The sequence below is a fragment of the Tachyglossus aculeatus genome, chromosome 13 (assembly GCF_015852505.1).
Source record: "Tachyglossus aculeatus isolate mTacAcu1 chromosome 13, mTacAcu1.pri, whole genome shotgun sequence".
Lineage (NCBI taxonomy): Eukaryota > Metazoa > Chordata > Mammalia > Monotremata > Tachyglossidae > Tachyglossus > Tachyglossus aculeatus.
In genome coordinates, this window is record NC_052078.1 from 10191413 (window position 1) to 10214439 (window position 23027).

Sequence of the window (23027 nt, forward strand, 5' to 3'; positions counted from 1 at the left end):
CCTCCTAAAATTAGGGTTTCTTCAAAGGGACATATTACTAGTAAAGTATATCAGACAACAAAAAAATTGTAGCAGGCACAATCATCGTCTTTTACAGTGAAGATGTTTTCTTGCAAAATCAATTTTATGGTATTTCCTGTGATTCAGCACTTCCCTTTCCTTCGGTGACTCAGTTCCCTAGATAGAGTTTACTGTTCTTGGAAGTGAAAATGCAAAAATCCAGATCTGGATAACTGGGACTGGTAGATCTAAAACTTGTCAGGTTCTTTTACTGGCTCTGAAGTGCAAGTCTATTGTACTTTACAAGGTTTCATCTTTATTCCTACGTCCACTTGTCAAGCTCAATTTCTTTTCTGGCGAGGTCTACGTATGCCAAACTAGGCAGGAACTCAACACCACCCAATTAACTTCATTAGGGGCCCAAGTCTCAAGTCACGAGTTGCAACTCTGATCTTAAAATGGGAAGGCTCGCTTTACTTCTGCATTACCGAACATTATCCCAGAGATGAGATCCCATTCTCAACTTAGTCTGCTTTTTAGGTTGTCGACTTTAATTAATGCAACACAGTACCTTCGGATGGCCACAGTGAGAGCCTCTGGTGAGCTAGCACAAGGACAAATGACCTCCTGTCTTAGGCCTTTACTTTGGAAGACATTGAGAAATGCATCACAGGAAGAAATAGACCCTGGAGTGAAAATCAGAGGGAAAAAAAATCTGACTGCTGAAGTGAGGTGATTATAATAAAACATGTCATACCAAAAGGGAGGGTTTAGGCACAAAAGGATAGAAAACATGAAAAAAATATATTCTCTCACACGACCCATCAATATATGTTATCATAGGGCAACGTGATTGTCTCGCCAGTTCAGCCCTCCTCGGTGATGGGCTATTTACTCCCTGATCTAAGGTACGCGGGACCAGCTGTTTACAGGTGGCATATGAGATGCCCACCTTCCAAAGAACATTTAGAAATTCTACCCATTGCCATATGGTTTAAAGAACTACCAAATGAGGCCAAATGAATCTGGTATTAAGCAGTTAAAATCTTGTTTTCAAGGCAAGGTGAAAGTCAATGTACTTTAGGCCAAAGAATAATCTTGCTCCAGGATTTGCTAAACTAAACCACATATTTAATACTCATAATTATGTCAATGAAAGGAGTATAAGCTTACTACTTTGACCATTTTTCCCCCATTAAAAGCTTCCAGATTATACAAAAGCATCACAAATAATAGGAACAACTAACAGAAAGAATAAGCATCTTAACTGTTAGGATCACTAGCTCTGAAAACATGACTTACAAGGATTTGCTCCATCAGCCACAATTAACATGCGGAGAGAAGACAGGTTGATATCTCTTTGATCTCTATGTGCCACTAATGCCCAGTGCATGTCTCTGGATTTGACACAAGCAACTTTGGCTAAAAAGGAAATAGAAAGCAAAATGAAACCCAAATGACTGACCTGCTTTGAGTTCAAACGAAATGAGAGGGAATTACGGATAATTGCAGAGTGATGAACTAGCATGGGTTATATTCCCAGCAGATGAAAAACAACAAGGTCCATAGCAACGCGTTCTGCCTTTGCTAACGTTTGAAACCAATTAGATAATTTGCCTTCTTACCTTTGTACTGGCAGACCTTCTGTATCCATGAAAGAGGATTCACCTTCATCAACGAATATGGGATACTGATTACATGCATCATGTTCATGACACTCTGAAATCAAAATGAACAGGAAAATACACAACTTTCTGGAGTCTGTCATTCATTCGGTCATTCAATCGTATTCATTAAGCGACTACTGTGTGCAGAGCACTGTACTAAGCACTTGGGAGAATACAATACAACAATAATCAGACACATCCCCTGCCCACAATGAGTTCAAGATACTTTTAACCTTTTAGCCAGAGAGGAATATTACCCAACATATTCCTAAAGGGATTCGTTTTCACCTAAACCTGCATAGCTGGCGGATGCAATGATATCAGGATTTGATAACATATATTAATCTACTTTTAGGAGAGTCGGGAACAGGCCTGGTGGCTTAGTACTGGTTTTAAGCCCCTTGAGGGCAGGGATGATATTTAGTCATTTTATTGTATCAACCCAAGTGCTTAGTAGAGTGCTCTGCCCAGGGCGGGCACTCAATCATAGCTGGCACAGAGAAACAGCATGTCTTAGTGGAAAGAGCATGGGCTTTGGAGTCAGAGGTCATGGGTTCAAATCCTGGCACTGCCAATTGTCAACTGTATGACTTTGGGCAAGTCACTTCACTTCTCTGTGCCTCAGTTCCCTCATCTGTAAAATGGGGATTAAGACGGTGAGCCCCCCGTGGGGCAACCTGATCATCTTGTAACCTCCCCAATGCTTAGAATAGTGCTTTGCACATAGTAAGCGCTTAATTAATGCCATTAAAAAAATCAATACTCTTGACTGATCAGCACATTATCCTTGAAGCAAGATTGTTACAAAAACAGAGACCTACAGAGCCACAATTTTCCTGGCATGACTTGTAGGTGGAAATAAGTACAATATGATAATCATTATCATAATCAAATTTAGTGAGTACCTACTGTCCACTGAACACTACATTACACACAAGGGAGAGTACAATAATAGCAAAAAAAAAAACCTGTTTCATGATCTCAAGGTGTTACAGTCTAATGGGGAATGACATTAGAGAGGTAAATTTTATAATATTAAAGGGGTGAATTTTAAGGACCTTTGTTATAAGGAGTTCTGTTTCTAAAGGTCTTATGAAAAGGATCTCCAATTACCCAGTAAGTTGCCTGAACCCAGGGGAATCTGTGCAACCCATAAAGAGTTTTGCAAGTGTTCTTTTGGGTTCAGAGTTGGGTTTTGCAGGAGCCATGCACATCCCTCAGAACAAGAAAAGTCTCCTTAAAAGACTGGGGCTGAATGGCAGCAGTGATGAAGTACAACTTATTTAGAAGATGCGGGGAAGATATACTTGTTAAATATGAGCAACAAACATGGTTAGAGTAGGGAAAAGCTAAGGGAACTGGAAAGTTTTCACCCCCATTAAAGAGGCTTAGATATCACAGGATAACTTCATACATGGAAGTATTTTTTTTAAAAAAAAAGAGGATGGTGACTAATTGTGTTCCTTCTCCAAGGCAGAAAAATGAGTCAAGTGTCAATCAATCAATGGCATTGAGGGGCTTACTCTGTGCAGAGCATTGTACCAAGAGCTTGGGAAAGTACAGTGAGACAGAATTAGTGGACATGTTCCTCGCCCATTACGAGCTTACGGCCTAGAGGATCCTGCATGGAAAGAAAAAATCCGGGGCCCCCTGAAAAGCTTACTAATCATTTATGGGTCTGGTCTCTCCTGACCAAATGAAGAAGAAACATTACGGATTTATCCAGGAAATTCAAGTACTACTGAAATCATTTATTTGAATTGTCACAAGAATTCTTCAGTTTTCTATATTTCCCTTTGCCAGTTGTCCAAAAAGGAAGGGTTGTTGTTTTGTTCTCCTGGTAAACTGAAAAAATCAAAATTTTAGAAAATTCTATATGGAGTTCATAACTGTTGGCCTGACCATGTGGGAATATCCTTCATTATTCACACCATTTCTGGAGAGCAGAAACCTGAACTTCCCATTCAGTTTTCATTTATTGTTATCATTTCCTCATGAATCAGCTACATCTTCTAGTTCTGTTAAGAAGATGACAAATCTATTGGGGGAATATGGTTAAAATGCAAGTACTAATTCACTCATAAAAAAAATACACTGGAAAATGGCTTGAAGGTCAGTGTGAAACACTGCTACATGAAGACTGCAGTAAGGTTACTTTGTTTCCAAAGTGTTCAAGTCTGGAACTGTCATCAGCCATGAATTCTAATTATCAGTAATAAGATACACATTTTTCTTCAACCTTAAATGAGTATTCATCCGCTAAAGGACAATTTTATAATAATAATAATGATGGTATTTGTAAAGCACTTACTATGTGCCGGGCACTGTTCTAAGCACTGGGGTAGATGCAAGGTAATCAGGTTGGACATAGTCTCTGTCCCACACGGAGCTTACAGCCTTAATCCCCATTTTACCAGATGAGGTCATTGAGGCTCAGAGAAGTAAAGTAAGTTGCCCAAGGTCACACAGCAGACAAGTGGTGGAGCCGGGATTAGAATAAATGACCTTCTGCCTCCCAAGCCAGTGGTCTCGCCACCAGGCCATGCTGCTTCTCTATTACAGCAGACGTTAGGTTTTTCAGCAAAGAGGAACAGTAATCCCCCAAACATTCACAAACTATGAGTCATTAAAAGAAAAAAAGAATTTCAAATACAATACTAGACAAACCTATCCATAACAGATTCATGGGAAACTTGAAATGGCACAAATAAGTGGTGGGAGATATTCCTTCATCCTCTGAAAATTAACGGTGAGAGGAAAAAGGCCCTGGTCTACATTCACTCAAGTGCTACACAAGCATAAGGATGGCATTCCTCGGCAGCTGCAACCTAAATAAGCGGTTGCCGGAACTCAAGCAATGAGCCACTAAGCCAACTTGGATTTCCTACTCTATTCATTAGCTAAACGAGTTGACAATCTGGGTTGACTTGCCTGCTTTTCTCAAAAACATGGGGGAAAGCAAATTACCATGAATCATACGCAACCAACATTTTGCCTGTAATTACAACGAGCAAGTTCATTTGCAAATACGCATTTAAGTGGAGTGGGAGTTGATGCTTACCGTCAAAATCCCATGCCAGAGGCCGACGTCCTTCTTGAAATCTAATACATTCACAATTGTCTCGGCTATTCAACAAAAGACACCAAAAAGAATTATTATCGGTTGAAGTCTAGCCCCAAAACAAAGCAACCCAATTTAGCGAAAGATGTCTCCTAAACAAACGTTATTTCAAAGTAGGTTCACGAGTAGTCCCACAACCTTGAAAAATTTCCTCTTAAAAATACAATCACTCTAGAAAGTTTGCCTTTATATGATTTTTTAATGCCACAGATTGAGATAAGAATCTTTGGTATCATTTAATGAAATTACTTCGAACCTGAGAGAGTCCCACAGATTGTAAATGCAGCAGCAAAAGTGAAATTCCTTTTTTTTTTTTAAAAAAAAAAAAGGCTGGGAAATGAATGAGAACTTGAGGCTACCAATTTTCATCTCCAGCAGAGGCATCACCACTACAAAACTAGCATATTTGGGAAGAGCTGCTGAATATTTTGATGTATCCCAAGACTTCTGGAATATATCTGTGAGCCCACTGTTGGGTAGGGACTGACTCTATATGTTGCCAACTTGTACTTCCCAAGCGCTTAGTACCGTGCTCTGCACGCAGTAAGCGCTCAATAAATACGATTGAATGAATGAATGAATCTGCAAGACAGCTATGGGTCACAGGTCTTCTCTCTGCTGGGAGAAGGTCTAAATTCATCCTATCAGACTACTTCCCACCCATCACAAAACACCGATCAAAAAAATAATCCATGGCAGGATGAGGTTTGGGGATGAGACAATGGTATACATGCCACGGGTTTGTCTAGCCACTGAAATGAGAAGCAGCATGGTCTAGTGGAAATGGCTTGGGCCCAGGAGTCACAGGGCCTGAGTTCTAATCCCGGTTCCACCACTTGCCTGCTGGGTGACCTTGGGCAAGTCACTCATCTTCTCTGTGCCTCAGTTTCTCAACTGTAAAATCGGGATTTAATACCTGTTCTCCCTCCTACTTAGACTGTGAGCCCCATGTTAGACCTGATTGATTTGTATCTATCCCAGCACTTAGAACAGTGTTTTACTCATAGGAAGCACTTAAATACCACAAAAAAACCCCAAATTATATTGAAGCAAGACTCCGCTGTTGCTCAAGTTGCTCACCACGAGAACTATTTAACACGCAAGTTTATTTTAAAGGTCACTACAGGTCTCATCTTCCTACCGCCCTTAGTCATTTACTGCTTAAATGAGGGCGCACGCCTGTACCTTCTGTATAGCCGCACGCCTGGGTCAGAGCTTGACAGTGGGTAAGCAGTGCAATTCTCGTCACGGTCACCCCAAGCACGCTGCCATCTTTACATGTTTTATACTAAAAAGAGATTTAAAAGATTTGAGATGTTATACGGCATTGGGTATTGCAGCAAATGGCACTCTGGTCTGAACTCAATTTACATTGTAGCTGCTTCGGATACTACAAATTCCTTGCTTAAGGAAATGAATGCAGTATTCAAATGCATGTGGTAAATATTCAAAACACTCTTGATTCAAGAGAAGTAGGTTAGGTTTGACTTACTTCGATATATGCAGTGTCGTTATTTGCATCTTTGATATGCGGGAACCAGTCGCGAGGTGGTTTGGAGAGGTGCTTAGATTCGGTGACAAACCATAATAGTTTTGGCCAACCTTAAGCAAAATGAAAATCAGATTTTTGATTAGTTCCCTCTAGGATGGAGAGTACAGAGAATCAGCCTAACAGACAGGTGAGGAGCTGAATCCTCATGGCCTAAAGGCTGACAACTGCCAAATAAAGTTGCTTCCATGGGGCCTCAGTTTCCCCATTTTTTCAGCCCCTCGGCTGATTTTTCATGTGAGGAACAATGGAGTTTGCATTAGGTAAAGAGATGTACTGATATAGATGGACCCTCCTGAAGAGCATTCCAATACAGATGTGCAAGACTAAAAGATGCTTTGCACAGGAATTCATTTCTCTAATAATAATATGTTACTTTGACAGTTTTTTTGGGTGCGAGGCTTACTTACAAGTTAATACATCATTAACTCACCTTTAAATTGTGGTATCTCCCCTGTTGGGCTTTTTGGCAGTCCTTTATGGCAGGCATCACTAGTCAAGGCCACAGTAACTCCACAACTTCCGAGTAAGAAACCTATCTGCTGGCTTCCAGCATCCTAAATGTGACCCAAAGGAAAAGGGAACCATTAAAGAGAACTAAAATGTGTAGCAGGCAATGACCTGTATAGGAAACCCCTTTTTGAAATTGGTTTTTCAGAGCAAACACATTTCTGGAAGAAAAACAAAGTCTTGCATCTTCAACCACGTCAATTCTACTGAAACAGTAGGCTGACCAAGTTGGCTGTGACTAGATGATACCAAGTGCTTGATGCTTTCTGAGCTGGTCCAGTAGAGCTGTAATTTTATAAGAACTGAGGTCATTTTTTAGGAATCCCAGAGTTTGCCATCTGTACTTCTGACCTTTGAATCTGGTGCTCTTCAAGGGTCATGTTTGTCCCTCTTTCCATTTCATTTGTACTGCCATCATTAGACACCAGGATCTTCATCAATGCCCAAAACATTCCCCAAGCCTATCAATCAACCCAAAGTATTACTGAATGCCTACTCTGTGAAGAGCAGAGTAACAAGAGCTTGGGTGTGACATGATTCCTGCCCTCAATGAATTTATGATTTGGTAGGGGAGAAAGAAAGGAGGATAAAAGAGAATGGAACGAAAAATAAGTACTTAAACAGTACCAAAGTGCCCCTAGGAGTTGTGAATGTGCCACTACTGAGGTGGGTAGATATGTTCTGGGGACAACAAATAATCCCAGAATGTCTCTTGATAGAGGTGATATTTCTGGAAGGCTTCGAAGATGGGGAGAGCTATGTTCTGGCAGATTTGAAGGGAGAGGGAATTCCAAGCATGAGCCAGGAATCCAAAGCTGAAGAGGCAAGGATGAAGTAGATTAGCTTGGGAGGAATAACAAGTGCGAGGTGGGGTTTAGTGAGAGAAGGGAGTGGATAAGAAAGAGAGGGAGACAGTTCGTGGTGTGCTTTAAAACCAATGGAAGGAATTTCTGTTTAATACTAAGAGGAATGAGTAAACTGTGGGGGCTATGAAGGAGTGTGCAGAATGACATTTTAAGAAAAATGATCTGGAGAGCAGAGTGAAGTTTGAGGACGGGGAGGCTTACAACCAAGCCAAACAAGATGTAGTTGGGACTAAGAAGAAGGCAGAACAATTTGGCAAAAGAATAAAGGAGTTCTGATAAGGAGGGAGCATATCCTCCACTCACTAATTTTCCTATATGCATTTTCTCCAGCAGCAAATAATCTGCTGGCAGGCGGGATGCTTTCTCATAGGCAATGAGCTCATTTGGGCCAGAGTCATATGGCCCCATTCCACCAATATCCGTAGACATATCTATAGTAATTACCAGGTCCCTTGGAGACTTCAGTGGCAAAAGCTGTGCATTTTTTTGGTTTTGTTTCTAAACTCCAAGAAATAATTATTAAAGCATAAGTCCTCCTGGACCCAGGTTGCCTGTATCTGACCATTCAGTTTAAATTCTATAATATGTGGGCATAATCAGCCCCAGGACAGAACACAGAACCATAAATTAATAAAGCTTAAGGAACCTACGGTCACTTCGCCCAATCCCAAGGCACAACGCAGGAATATTAAGATGCATCTTTTCAAATTATGGTCTATCCCAGTTAGCTGGCAGTAAACTGAAACATGATGATCAGGTCTCTCTGACTTCACTATCTACCCAGGAAAATGAAATAAACTTTGGTCCAATTCAAGACTGAATCACTGGGTAGAGTCAGTAGCAGAAGGCCAACTAAAAAATAAAAAAAAATATATCCAGAGCCAATAAAGAGCTCTTGGCTGCCTAAAATTCGGGTTGCACAGTAATAATAAGAATAATACTGATGGCACTAGTTATTCACTAACCGTGTGCCAAATACCATACTAGGCACTGGGGTAAAAACAAGATAATTGGATCAGAACCAGTACCTGCCCTACATGGGGCTCAAAGTCTAAGGAGGTGGGAGAATGAGTATTTAATCTCCTTTATACAGATGAGGAAACTGAAGGAGAGAGAGAAGTTCAGTGATTTGCCCAAGGACATACAGTAGGCAAGAGGCAGAGCCAGGAATTGAACCCAGGTGCCTCTGACTCGGAGGCCGGTCCTCTTTCAATGAGGCCATCTTGCTTTTCAGTGATGTGCTGGTTGGGGAAGAAGGTGCAAATTGAATCAAGAAAAGCTATAAATCCTTGGGGAAGCAGATCCTTTAGAAGAATAATAATAATGATAATTGTGGTGGTGGTTAAGGGCTTACTATGTGGCAGGCACTGTACAAAGCGCTGGGGTGGACACAAGTAAATAGGGTTGGACACAGTCCCGGTCCCTCGAGGGGCTCACAGTCTCAATCCCCACTTTACAGATGAGGTAACTGAGGCTCAGAGAAGAGAAGTGAAGTGACTTGCCCAAGGTCAAACAGCAGACAAGTGGCGGAACCAGGATTAGAACATGGTGCTAAGGGGGCAACATACTTCAGGACTGAAGGACAGTGGTTTTCCCAGCACCTACATCTACAGCAGATGTCACCTCCACCTTCTTAATCACCACCAATGTGATCCCTCTCTCAATAGGGACAAGGCTGGCAAATACACCACTGTAATGGATTGGTTGCAGAGGTTGGCTGAGAGCAAAATAACCAAGTAATTGCTGCATTCTGAATCAAATTGGAACCACCATTAATGGGGAGCAGAAGAAATACTTCAAAGTAAATAGTTTCTTTGTACCTCTCTCAAACGATAAATAAGAAACATTCCAAAATATATGGACAGGAACTCATTCAAATGAGACCTTCCAGCAATATCTCTAAAAGAAACTCTTGACTTGAGGCAACAAATGTCATACTGCAGTTGATGATTTCAATCAGGAAACTAACCCACTGAACTTGATTTATACTGGTAATCCAGGATCTTGCTATAGAAAGAAAGGAAGGCTCTTTAGAGCACTTGCAGCTTGCACAAACTACCATCAAGAAGAAAATGCTAACGGCATCCGTACAGGCAGGGAAAAGGTCATTAAATGTCCAAGGTCCAGCTACATTGCTCATGATACCAAAATTTATAAGGACAGAACTTCATGGAGGTTCAAAGTCAGCTTCAAACACATCTTGCTGTTCTTAAACCACAGTCTTCATGGCAAACAATTTTCTTTAGCTGACAGGTGTGAAATATAGAAATGATTTTTAAAAATTGAGAGGGGAGGCACTTTGGAAACATTTAAGCCCTAAAACTGAGAGAGTGAGTCAGAAGGATCAGCAGGAGGCAATGCCTTCCCCCAGCCTATAAAGAAGTGAAATGTTGTCCTCCACCTTGTATTCAACTTCACCAACTTTTGCAGAGCACGTATTGTCATAAACAAGAACATTCTGGGAAATAAATCTAGAGAGTTGAAGTGTTAAAAAGAAGTCAAGCTCTACATAATAGATTTTGAAAACTAAAGGGGAAAACAGGGCAGGATTGATTGCAAATTATTGTTAACACAAACAGCTCAAATTCATAGTTGCCACATCACTGCTGGCTGCTTTGTCTAATGACTAGGACTTAACTCTAAGCTGGGCAGACATCATTTTGGGTCACCAGACTTTTTGGACAGCATTAAATAAACACCTGTGTGAAGAGTACTGTTTTAGACACTTAAGACCAACCATACAATAGAAGTAAAAGAAACGGTCCCTGTCCTTGAGGAATTTACAATCTAAAGGGGGAAACAGGAAGATACAAATTCCCTAATCTGATGCAGATGTGAACAACTGTCAATCAACAGTCTTTATTGAGCACTTACTATGTGAAGAGCACTGTACCGAGAACTTGGGAAAGTAAAATAGAGTTGGTACATGAGTCTACAACAAAAATAAGCCTGCACATATCCAGACCTGGGACCCAAAGGAGAGAGAGGTTGTTGAAGATTCACTGAGGTCAAGCTTCTGAAGGAATGCAGAATCTAGCAATCTGGCTTCTTTGGGAAATCAGCATGAAATACAATGAAATTCTACTCTAATTTCTCTGTCCACCACAAAAGCACATCCCCAACAGGGTAGCTTGCATTAGCTTTGAGCTACAACTGTTATCCTGACCTGCAGGAGGTTAAAAGGAAGGGAAAGGTGGCAAGCAGAATGAGAGATGCTGGGCTGGAATTTTTATCACCTCAAAAACTGGTTCTCAGAAATCTGCTCTGCCTTCGTGCATCTGCTGGAGACAGTGTCCTGCAGACACTGTTTATGAAGCAGAAGATGCTCTATGCTCTTTCCAGGGTAAAGTGGGACTCACCTAGTTAACGCGCTTGGGGATTATGTATCTGGAGGCCTCCTGGGATCTCCAGCCTAAGAACACTGGGCTTAAGTGGTTATATTTTCTGAACATTTCACATTTCTTTCAAAATATGAAGAACATCTTTGCATTCTCTCTACGCTGCCACTTGAAGAACTCTAAGTTCACTGGAAAGCTATCAGGGCTCCTGGGGTCCCCTTAAATATAATATCTGAATGGAATCATATAAAATAGGTACGGATGACAATAATAATGATAATGATAATAACTGTGGTAGTTTTTATGGTATTTGTTAAATGCTGGGATAGAGTCAAGCTAATCAGGTTGGACACAGTCCATGTTCCACATGAGTTCTTTAAGACTGTGAGCCCACTGTTGGGTAGGGACTGTCTCTATATGTCTTGTACTTCCCAAGCGCTTAGTACAGTGCTCTGCACACAGTAAGCGCTCAATAAATACGATTGATTGATTGATTCTCAGTCTTAATCCCCATTTTACAGATGAGGTAACTGAGGCCCAGAGAAGTGAAGTGACTTGCCCAAGGTCACACAGCACACAGGGGGCGGGGCAAGAATTAGAATCCAGGTCTTCTGACACACAGGCTGTGTCCTGTGAGCCCACTGTTGGGTAGGGACAGTCTCTATATGTTGCAAACTTGTACTTCCCAAGCGCTTAGTACAGTGTTCTGCACACAGTAAGCGCTCAATAAATACGATTGAATGAATGAACAGGCTTGTGGTCTTTCCACCTGGTCATGCTGCATCTGCTGCTTTCTGTATTTGTATTATTTGTTAAGCGCTTACCGAGCACCTTGCTAAATGTTAGAGAGGATACTGGATAATCTGATTGGACATACTCCATGTCCCTATCTAGGCGGAGGGAGAACAGGTATTTAATCCCCTTTGGACAGATGAGGGAACTGAGACACATAGAAGTGAAGTGACTTGAACAAGTTCAGTCACCCAGAAGGCAGACCAACTATCAGAACCCAGGTCTCCTGTTTCCTACTCCTGTGCTCTATACACTAGCCCAGTCGAGAAAAACTCAGAATATGTGTGATGACGGTAAATGCTGCTGTATGAGCAGAGAACAGGGAAAATCTGTCAAAGAAGGGTCAGACGCCACAGCTCTGCTGGCCATGGCAGTCCCCCATCCTCTCTTTTGCCACCACAGTCCCTTATCAGGATCACTCAATCCATCGAAGGCATTCATTGAGCACTTACGGTGTGCAGAGCACTGTACTGAGTGCTTGGGAGAGTATACTGTACCGCAGTTGGCAGACCGACTCCCTTCCCATGAGATTACAACCTAGAAGGGGAGACACACGTTAACATAAAGAAATAAATTATGGATATGTACATAAGTGCTGTGAGCGTGTAAGCTCATTGTGGGCATGGAACGTGTCTACCAACTGTTATATTGTACTCTTCTAAGTGCTTTTTAAGTGCTCTGCAAACAGTAAGGGCTCAATAAATAGGAGTGATTGATTATGTTAAAGACAAGGGGCCCTGCCCCAGGACCTTCACTTTTGTTGAGTTTTAGGTGCCATGAGACAGAAACATGCTAGCCTTGTCTGTCAGTATGTCCTTTACCCCCTAGAGTAGTAGTAATGACATTTATAATAATGGTGGCATTTGTTAAGTGCTTACTATGTGCCAAGCACTGTTCTAAGCACTGGGGGAGATACAAGGTATTCAGGTTGTCCCAGATGGGACTCACATTCTTAATCACCATTTTACAGATGAGGTACCTGAGGCACAGAGAAGTTAAGTGACTTGCCGAAAGTCACACAGCTGACAAGTGCTGGAGCCAGGATTAGAACCCACGACCTCTGACTCTCAAGCCTGTGCTCTTTCCACTGAGCCACGCTGCTTCTCTGGGTTTCCTTTTTTCCTGAGCTGATATGCATGAACACTGTGGCTCTGGTCAACTGCTGATCTATTTCACACCTACAGGTATCACCTGATTCTCATATCTGTTCTTTTTCCTGCTTAGACTGGGAGCCCCATGTGGGACAGGGACTGCGTGTGACCCGAGTAACTTGAATTTACTCCAGCGCTTAGAACAGTGCTTGACACATAGTAAGTGCTTAGTACCATAATAATTATAATAATAATAATACTTAGAATCATCCCACTTTTCATATATAAAGTTCTCAGTCCACGTAAACTGAAATATGCACATAAGGGATCAAATAATGATAAAGAAAACAAATGAACAGCTCAGGCTACTTCGTGATGACACATATACACAAAACACATCTTTCTATGCTTGCCAGAAGCAAATCCAGTACCCTTGGATCAAAAAGAAGCATTCCTTCTGGTAATGTTCATGAAGCACGACTTCTGGCTCATTGTTTCCACTCTACTTCCTGTACCAGACAAATGTACCAGAAATAACAGCAAGCATGCATCTTCAGAGAGTACAAGGAATGAAGGGAGGATTTGGGACTGGGAATGAAGGGCTTACATCCCACTTACCAAAAATCTGCCCTAAAACTATCCTGAAATCCTGGCACAAAATGTGAATCAGGAAACCCTCGTTATAATCCGGGCTGTGTCACTCTTTTAGCATTTACTATGTGTCAAACACCGCTCTAAAAGCTGGGGTAGACACAAATTAACTAGGTTGAATACAGTCCCTGTCCTACATAGGGCTCACGGTCTAAGTCAAGTCACACTTGCCTGTTGTGAGACCTTGGGTAAGTCACTTGACTTCAATGCTTTTTCATTCATTCATTCATTCAATCGTATTTATTGAGTGCTTACTGTGTGCAAAGCACTGCACTAAGCACTTGGGAAGTACAAATCGGCAACACAGAGAGACGGTCTCTACCCAACAAAGGGCTCACAGTCTAGAAGGGGGAGACAGACAACAAAACAAAACAAGTAGACAGGTGTCAAAACCATCAGAATAAACGGAATTATAGCTATATACACATCATTAACAAAATGGATAGAGTAGTAAATATGTACTAATAAAATAAATGGAGTAATAAATCTGTACAAATATATACAAGTGCTGTGGGGAGGGGAAGGGGATAAGGCAGAGGGAGGGAGGGGTGATGGGGAGGGGAGGAGGAAATGGGGATTAAATACCTGTTATCATCCTTTTCAGATTGTGGGATAGGGACTGTGTCTGATCTGATTATCTTGTACCTACCTTAGCAATCAGCAAAGTGTAATTAGCACATAATAAGTGCTTAACAAACGCCATTATTATTATTGTTATTTTAGCCGCCTCACTGCCAGGCAGCCACTCCGTTTGCAAACACAATTCATGTATTCATTCATTCAATGGTATTTATTGAGCACTTACTGTGTGCAGAGCACTGTACTACGCGCTTGGGCAGTACAAGTCGGCAACATATAGCGACGGTCCCTACCCAACAATGGGCTTACAGTCTAGAAGGGGGGAGACAGACAACAAAACAAAGCAAGTAGGCAGGTGTCAAAACCGTCAGAATAAATAGAATTAGAATAAATATATATTCTATATATTCAGAATAAATAAAACAATCACTGGGTTGTGATGCAATCATCCCCATGCAAAAATATTCTTCCTGGAGGAACTGTGCTGCAAGAAACATCACTTCATTTTCACTGGGCTGAGTGTCTTCTAGGAAAGGGCTGGTGACGATTCTGTCCTGCCAAATTAGGACCCAGTGATGAAACTTTAATGCAGGCTTGAAATGTGATTGACACAAGATTTTTAGGAGAAGAGGGAGGTTCCAAAGCTGCCTTGGTATCTGCCGCTTCATCCATTAAGTAATCTCAATTATTAAGTGTTTTCTTCTGTGATTTCAAAAGAGTCATTGTGTACCACTGAATAACATCGATTCCAAAACCTGGGTTACCTAAGTATAAAACGGCCCACATGCAGCCCGCATACAAAAACATACAGCTTTAAATTGGATTCAAATTCAGTTACATTGCCTGTTAAACGTCTTTTTATAACATTTTCTAAATTCTTTTTCTGTAACAAAACTCGTAGGGGCAAAATTACAGCAAACATTCCTAACGTGAACTTTAACAATGAAGTCTGAATGAAGTCTTGTTAGCTGAAATGAACAAGATTTGAATATGGACACTAATAACCGGGCTGGGTTAGATTAGAATGTCCCCTTCAAAGAAAGGGCTGTCTTTGCCTACAATCAGTTTCCGGACAGTGGGATCCTGAAAGTCAATATTGAGGAAAAACTGCAGAGATTCCTTGGTAAAAATCCATCATTTATTGTGCAGTGTGCTCCCATCTCTGGCTGAGTTAAGGAGCCACTCTAAACAGGAGCCTGCCCAGATATGCCTAACAATAAGACAAGAAGAGCCGCATTCAACAGGATTTCAGCCCCGGTAACCTTTTTAATAGACTTTACTAGGAAAATGGACTCTTTACCTTTCTGGTAAGTGGCACTTCAATGGGGACAGGAACAACTTCCGCCAACAAGCAGCCATAAAACGCTACCATGAAAGCAGCAGGATCATTGTTAGGAAATACAAGTGCTACCTGAAACCGAGAAAAACAAACAAAAAATTCAAATGAAAGGCACCAAAACAAGAGAGGAATTACTGGAAGCCTGCAATGTGCTCTAGCTGATGCAAAACAGTTCTATCAGATAAACACTTCCATGCTTTGGGAAAAGAAACAAAACACTAACATGTGCTTGACATGTTAATAATTTGCTATAGTCTATGAAAAAAAATTAAATGCTTTAAATTTACCACAGACATAACTTAGATATTTTAGAAAGAAAGAAATGAATGAATGCTCTTTCAGAAACTGTTCCTCTTCCAGCGGTTGTTTTTTTTTTAATGTGGCAGATCGGACCGTTATTCTATTACACAACATTTTCTTTCTCATTAGGTGGGATTTAATACATACTTGTGTTTTCAAATACCTTAAACTTGTGTTTCTGACTGAAATTTAAACCAATTCAAAATGGAAGCATGAAAAATAAAAGCAGTTCAAATATCATGGGATGGGAACCTGTTTGCGACATTAATAAATGTTAGTCACAATTACAGATGGCTTATACATCCATTGCCAGGATCCATTGTCAAGGCCATTTCTGAGGATTAATCCCCCAGGAATGAAAATAAATTAGGATTTGGGTAAATAAAATACACCAAACCCTGCCAGCTATGATGAACTCCTTGAGGGCATGGATCACGGATTGTGTCTATCATCTCTTATAATGTACTCTCCCAAGCACTTCGTATAGTGCCCTGAACAAAGTACTTAATAAAGACCATTTATTGATGGATTAATTGAAGGTCTGGCCCACCCCATGCCACCATTCATTCATTTGTTCAGTTGTATTTATTGAGCGCTTACTTTGTGCAGAGCACTGTGCTAAGCTCTTGGAAAGTACAATTCAACAACAGATAGAGACAATCCCTATCCAACAACAGGCACACAGTCTAGAAGGGGGAGACAGACAACAACAAAAAAACCTCAAGTAGACAGGCATCAATAACATCAAAAGATAAACAGAATTACAGATATATACACATCGTTAATAAAATAAATAGAATAATAAATATGTACAAATATACACAACTGCTGTGGGGCGGGAAAGGGGGTTGAGCAGAGGAAGGGAGTAGGGGAGATGGGGAGGGGGAGCAGAGGAAAAGGGGGACTCAGTCTGGGAAGGCCTCCTGGAGGAGGCGAGCTCAAAGTAGGGCTTTGAAGGGAGGAAGAGAGAACCCACAAACGCTCCTGCTGACATGGCCTATGGTTAAATGAGGTGTGAGCCCCTTAATGATGGGAAAATCCTGCTGACTGTACACTGACTCATGGAGTGTGAGTCTCATTGCAGTGGTCCAGGCAACAACAAAGATGGCAATCACAGATCATTGAACATGGCTTTTCCTGTTCCTGGACTGGTACAGGGGAAGAAAGCAAGTCACCAAGTGTTTGTCTACACATGTGCCTGCGTGGCGGGAAGATAACTTCTCGAATGAAACAAAAATTCCAGATCACTATCTGCTGACTCCCACCCCTTCTTTCCTTGGTATATGTCCTCTCAACCTCTCTGCTCTCTCCAAAAGAATCTCTTTTACAGTGCTCGCTACATTTTCATCTCCAATTCCAGAGTTCATGGCACTCCTGCTTTCTGGAATGTCCCTGACTCTACTTTCTTTCCCTCTTTTAAGGCCCTTCTAAAACCTAGTGGCAAGAGCACTTGCCACTTGCCACTAGTGGCTTGGGAATCAGAGGGCGTGAGTTCTGTCACTTGTCTGCTGTGTGACCTTCAGCAAGTCACTTCACTTCTCTGTGCCTCAGTTACCACATCTGTAAAATGGGGATTTTTAAGATGGTGAGCCCCAGGTGGGACAGGGACTGTGTTCAACTTGATTACCTTGTACCTAACCCAGTGCTTACAACAGTGGTTGGCACCCCTAATTAACTCCCAACCTCACCTGGCCCCATATATAGCCTAGTATATATATTTGTAGTTTATTTATTCATTTAAATATAGATTAAACATAAGAGGCACAGGAGCCCTCAACTAACTGCATTAAGAGTAATTTCATCTTCGTTTGTTCATTTTCCCCATTACACGGCAGACTTCTTGATGGCAGGGATCACATTTTTAATATCTTCTGTAAATCCCTAAACACCTGGTTAAGTGCTTTGAATATCAAAAGCAATTAATAAATATCCCTAATAATGGCAGTACAGAAAAACATGAGTAAGCAGTGATTAGACTGGGGATCCTAACTCCATGCAGTTTATTGTATGGAGATTTCACTTGAATCAGTCATTATGTTGAGGACCCCACAGTATATAGCAGTGTTACCTCAATAAAAATGTTCCACATAAGTAGAACCATGAAAAGTTTGTGGGCCAGTAAAAATTACTAAAGATTTTTTTGATCTATGGAATGGTTGATTATTCAGTGGCTTTCTAAGCAGACTGTGGATTATTCAGACTTTCTTTCCATCTCTTCCTCTCACAGCCCACTTCAAACCCTCATTTGCAACTGTATCAGGGGATAAGAAAGAGGAAAGGTAGGTGGAATCTAATTCCTTATTTGGTTAGCTTTTGTACCTCTGTTAGGAGACTTAACAAATGGGGTTGGGAGGTGGGTAAGGGGTAACAGATGGAAAATATTGAATAAAATGAAAAATTGGGGCTAAAGTTAACTCAATTATTTAGGAACTGATTATTCAGTTTGAAGATTGGTTTATTTTCTTTTTCTCTGTTGCTAACTACCTTGGCCCATTTCAGTGCTTATTTATATCACTCTTCTCCATTACCTCAGGGAACATTCTGTCTGTAACGAATGAGGACTATTTGAAACAAGCCACTTTTACTGCAATGGGCTAAATCTATGAGGGCCACCTTATGTAACTGACTCTGCCTCTCACTTCTGGACCCGTGACAGGTTAGACGCCAGCAAAGATGCTAGAGAGAACACCATCGACAGTCTAAATAACTCTTGAAAAAGGAGCTAAAATTGGAGGCAAACCACCAAGAAACCAAAGAGCCCTACGAGAATTGACAGTGATTGGGGCTGAGCTGTCTTTTGGAAGAAGACCAGGGGCAGCCTCCATGCCGGGCCGCATGGGCAGTTGAAAATCAACCATTGTGACTTACACATTTAAGTGCTATTTTTCTGGATGTTGAAAGAAAACAGTTGTCATAGAAATGAAGCTGCGGAGTTTACTGGAAAAAGCACTCGAGTGGGGAGGCAGGAGACCTGGGTTTGTCCTGGGAAAACCATTTACTCTCTCTTTGCTTCGGTTTACATGTCTGTAAAAGACATAATCAACTTCCCCTACTCCCTACTTTACAGAGATTTAGAAATGAGAATAGAAGACACTGTCATAATGGAATATAGTCAAAGTCCAGTAAAAACGTAAGATAGCATAACTATTATCCCATTGTTATTATTAAACATAAGATTCCTAGCAGAAGAAAGGGTGGAAAGCAAGTCGAATATATGAAGACAACTTAAGCCTTTTCAGGTTGCCACACCCCTGTGATGCCTCCCAGTCTACTCTAAAATAATCACTCTTAAAAGATGAAAATGTTTGGAGCAAGTGAAATTCTTCCTTCTGGATTATTCCTGGATTGATACCTGTGGTAAAAGGACTCTTGCCTATACACTTAGCTAAATCCACATGACAAGGCCACTTGACACATCTGAGCATCTCTTGGAATGTCCACTTCACTTGCCTGAGCAAATTTTAACACTAGCAACCCAAATCTAACTTCCAAAATGCCTTTGCCATTTCTGTGAAGTTCTTAACTTCAGATAACGGAGACTTGTGCAGCAAAAGCTAAAAAACAATTACGGGGCCCCACGGTGAGGGTAATTACATTCAGTTGGTGAATGAAATATATATGCTATGACCAAAAATCTTGTAATTGCTGGAAAACAATGTGCCTTTGTGTCTAGGCACTGGATTGATAAACACATGACTGCATCTTTCTTGGAAAATGAAACTTTTTAAAGGCACTTGGTGGTAATTGGAACAATTACAACCACCATCGCTAGTTGGTGATTTTAGTCTCTGAAGCATGAAATGCTGTACAAACATCTACTCATTTGTCCTCACCAAACATCAACTAGGGACAAACTAGGGCACTCGGAAGTTAACTCATTTCTCAAAGCCCATCTTAACGAGAAAAGACTGCAGTGTAATTTCCATTTTAGTTCTTAATACTTCTTCCTAGATACCTTTTCCTTGTACTCAAAGTTCCCACAACCTCATTTTCGTTAACCTAACTAATCTTGTCATCTGGATTTTTCCAGAAGCAAAAGAGCTTCAAAATTGAATGCCCTTTCAACATTACAGCATTTCAAAAGCAGAGTATCTTGAGGCAAATCTGTTGAGCAACCAAGTATGCTTAACAGAACCCAAAAGCCCTCATTCCTAACCAGAAGGCTGTGACTAATAAATGCGATTACTTTAAAATAGAATATTAAAACAAACATCCCTAAATCAGATCCCAATAACGGGCCGCTCAACCTAATAAACATCAGAGTTGCACAAACACTCACAACACAGGGCCGTGCGTACTATACAAGGGATACGTTTCTTCACTTTTTAAGACAGTATTTGATTTTCCCTTTCTTGTTTTATTATTTTTATGGTGCACTTACTATATGTCAAGCACTGTTCTAAGCTCTGGGGTAGATACAGGTTAACCAGGCTGGATACAATCCCTTCCCACATGAAGTTCAAAATTATGTAGTAGGCAAGAGAACAGGTATTGAATCCCTGTTTTGCAGTTGAGGAAACTGAGCCACAGAGAAGTTACATGACTTGCTGAAAGTCACACAGCGGACAAGTGGCGGAGTCTGAATCAGAAGCCAGGTCCGCTGGCTCCCAGGCCTGTGCTCTATCCACGAGGCCCTCTAGACTGTAAGCCTGTTGTGGGCAGGGACTGTCACTGTTTATTGTTGTATTGTTCTTTCCCAAGCACTTAGTACAGTGCTCTTTACACAGTAAGCACTTAATAAATACGATTGAATGAACAGGCCACATTTCTTCACATTCCCTTCTTTATTCCATGGTTGTCCTGAGTGCACTACCTGCCTCCCTACATTATCTGGCCTCCAATATAGCTATCAAAATTTAGGGAAGGGAGAAAAAGACAACCACTTGGCTTTGTACCTTACAGGCCCTCTGATACTCATCCCACCCCATCCCCACAGCCCTTATGTATCTATCCTTATACTCTGCTGCTTTCCCTGTCTGACGCTCATCCTCTAGACCATAAGCTCATTTTTGGGCAGGGAATGGGCCTGTTTTATTGTATAGTGTACACTTTCCCCAAGCGCTTAGTACAGTGCTCGGCACACGATAAGTGCTCAATAAGTACGACTGACTGGCTGACTTATGTACTTTAATGTCTATCTCCCCTGCTGAATCAGCAGGCTCCTTGAAGGCAGGGATCATGTCTGTCCACTCTACTGAATCGTACTCTCTCAAGTGCTTAGTACCTACAGTGCCCCACATACAATAAGGGCTCAATAAATACTATTGTGGCTCCTCAGAATTCAGAGATAGAACTTGAGATGGAGAGTCTAGCCTCAGCAGTCCCTAAGGATAGCACCATAGCAACCCCAATAATGAAGTATCCTAGGGAAGGAATTTCAAACTCCCTGAATCGTCCCAGGGCATGGGTTCAGCAACTGGCCCCTATTGTTATTAGTAACAAAATAGGAGGAGGAGAACAGGGATAGGAGGAGACCTTTAGAAGAGAGGTCATTATTAAATTAAAATCACATCTTCTCCAAGAGGCCTTCCCAGACTAAGACCCCATTTACCTTACTCTCCCTTCTGCACTGCTCTTGCATTGGATTTGTACCTTCAACCCCGCCGCACTTATGGTACATTTCCATAACTTATTTTTATGAGAAGTAGCATGGCCTAACGGTTAGAGCACAGGCCTAGGAGTCAGAAGGACTTGGGTTCTAATCCTGACTCCATCACTTGTCTGCTGTTTGACCTTGGACAAATCACTTAGCTATTCTGTGACTAAGTTTCCTCATTTGTAAAATGGGGATTCAGTGCCTCTTCTCCCTCCTATTGTGAGCCTCATGTAGGACACGAAGTTTGTACAATCTGATTAGCTAGCATCTACCCCAATGCTCAATTCAGTGCCTGGCACATAGGAGCACTTAGAAAATACCAGAAAAAATATTTTAATGTCTTGCTCTCCTTCTAAACTGCAAGCTCCTTGTGGGCAGGGAATACGTCTATAGAATCTCTTATATTGTACTCTCTTGAGTGCTTAGTACAATGCTCATCACACAGTAAGTACTCAATATATACAACTGATATGCTGATTACTGTGATAGTGCCCTTCAACTCCCAAGAGTTACCCAGCCTTGCCCAAGAGGTAGGGAGTTAACAGTCCAGGAGGGGAGAATCCTTGCTAGAGCATTCATTTCTTATCACCCACACTGCATAGAAAGAAACTTAAACTAGGGAGACATAATGTCTCTATTTCTAGCCATTGGCCCAAGGACACTTAGAGCAGATCTATCACAAGAGATCTTGGTACCAAGACAATGGTCAGGGTTGGGGACTGGTTTTGGGAAGGGAGCGGTTTTTAAAGTAGGGAGAGGATGCCTCATGGCAGAAAAACAACACAGGGACACCTCGGGCATTTGAGAATTTCTTCAACCAGTTACATCATTACAGAAAACACAGGTAGAGACAACCGAACCAAGGTCTGGAGTGGATCCAGAAAGGGACTTGACTCCATGTCACCGAGACAGTCCAATGTTCAATATAATAACTTCTTATTATTCAAGTTCTAGCTTTCCCCAATAACACTGGCCTAATCCATCAACCCTTCTGTATCTCCATCTAAAAAATGGGAGATCATCTGTGTTACCTTCCCCATTTCACTGGGTAGGGGTGAGATGAAACAGAATACATACGAGGAAGAAATCTGAGCTCTTAGGGAAAGAAAAGTGCTGTATTATTATTATCATTCATTATGAAAGGGGGAGTTCTAGGAAAGACAACTTACATCTAATGATGGGAAACATCTAGTTTCATGATGGGAAACATCTAGTTTCATAGCAACAGTTCTCATCTAATCAGACAAGTGTTCTCACTCTGCTACAAAGCTCTAGAGAAAAAGTACAGTAATTGGCCTTCAGTGCCTTCCTGCTCATTTATTTTCTCTATGGGCTCTACACATTACAATGGCCCTTCCTATCTTAATTGTGGCTCAATAAGTTATGGTCGCCAAAGTCATTAACAAACAGAGGTCGTTCACTTAAAGGCTATCCATTTTCATTCCAACTCCCGAGTGCTCATTAAATATGACCAGAATTTTTTTTTGCCTTTGAAAATAACTGACAAGATTTTCCAAGGAGCGAAAGAAATGAGTTTGTTACAACAGTGCATTACTACAATTGAGTACTATAATTGTGAATGCTTATTTAATAAGCAGTCACACACAAGTGCCAGCTGCTAGCCATGT

The 23027-nt window shown here is 41.3% G+C and overlaps 1 protein-coding gene across 4 annotated transcripts in view; it reads right to left on the reverse strand.

The window, feature by feature from the left end:
• DIP2C (disco interacting protein 2 homolog C) overlaps positions 1–23027 on the reverse strand; it is a 421221-nt gene that overhangs the window by 81156 nt on the left and 317038 nt on the right. For all 4 annotated transcript variants that reach the window (XM_038755482.1, XM_038755481.1, XM_038755480.1 and 1 more), the window contains 8 exons: positions 15465–15575; positions 6771–6894; positions 6281–6390; positions 5974–6076; positions 4729–4793; positions 1626–1719; positions 1303–1422; positions 572–686 (listed from right to left, as the gene is read on the reverse strand). In XM_038755482.1, coding sequence (XP_038611410.1) covers positions 572–686; positions 1303–1422; positions 1626–1719; positions 4729–4793; positions 5974–6076; positions 6281–6390; positions 6771–6894; positions 15465–15575 — 842 coding nt within the window. The remainder of the gene's footprint in view (positions 1–571; positions 687–1302; positions 1423–1625; positions 1720–4728; positions 4794–5973; positions 6077–6280; positions 6391–6770; positions 6895–15464; positions 15576–23027) is intronic.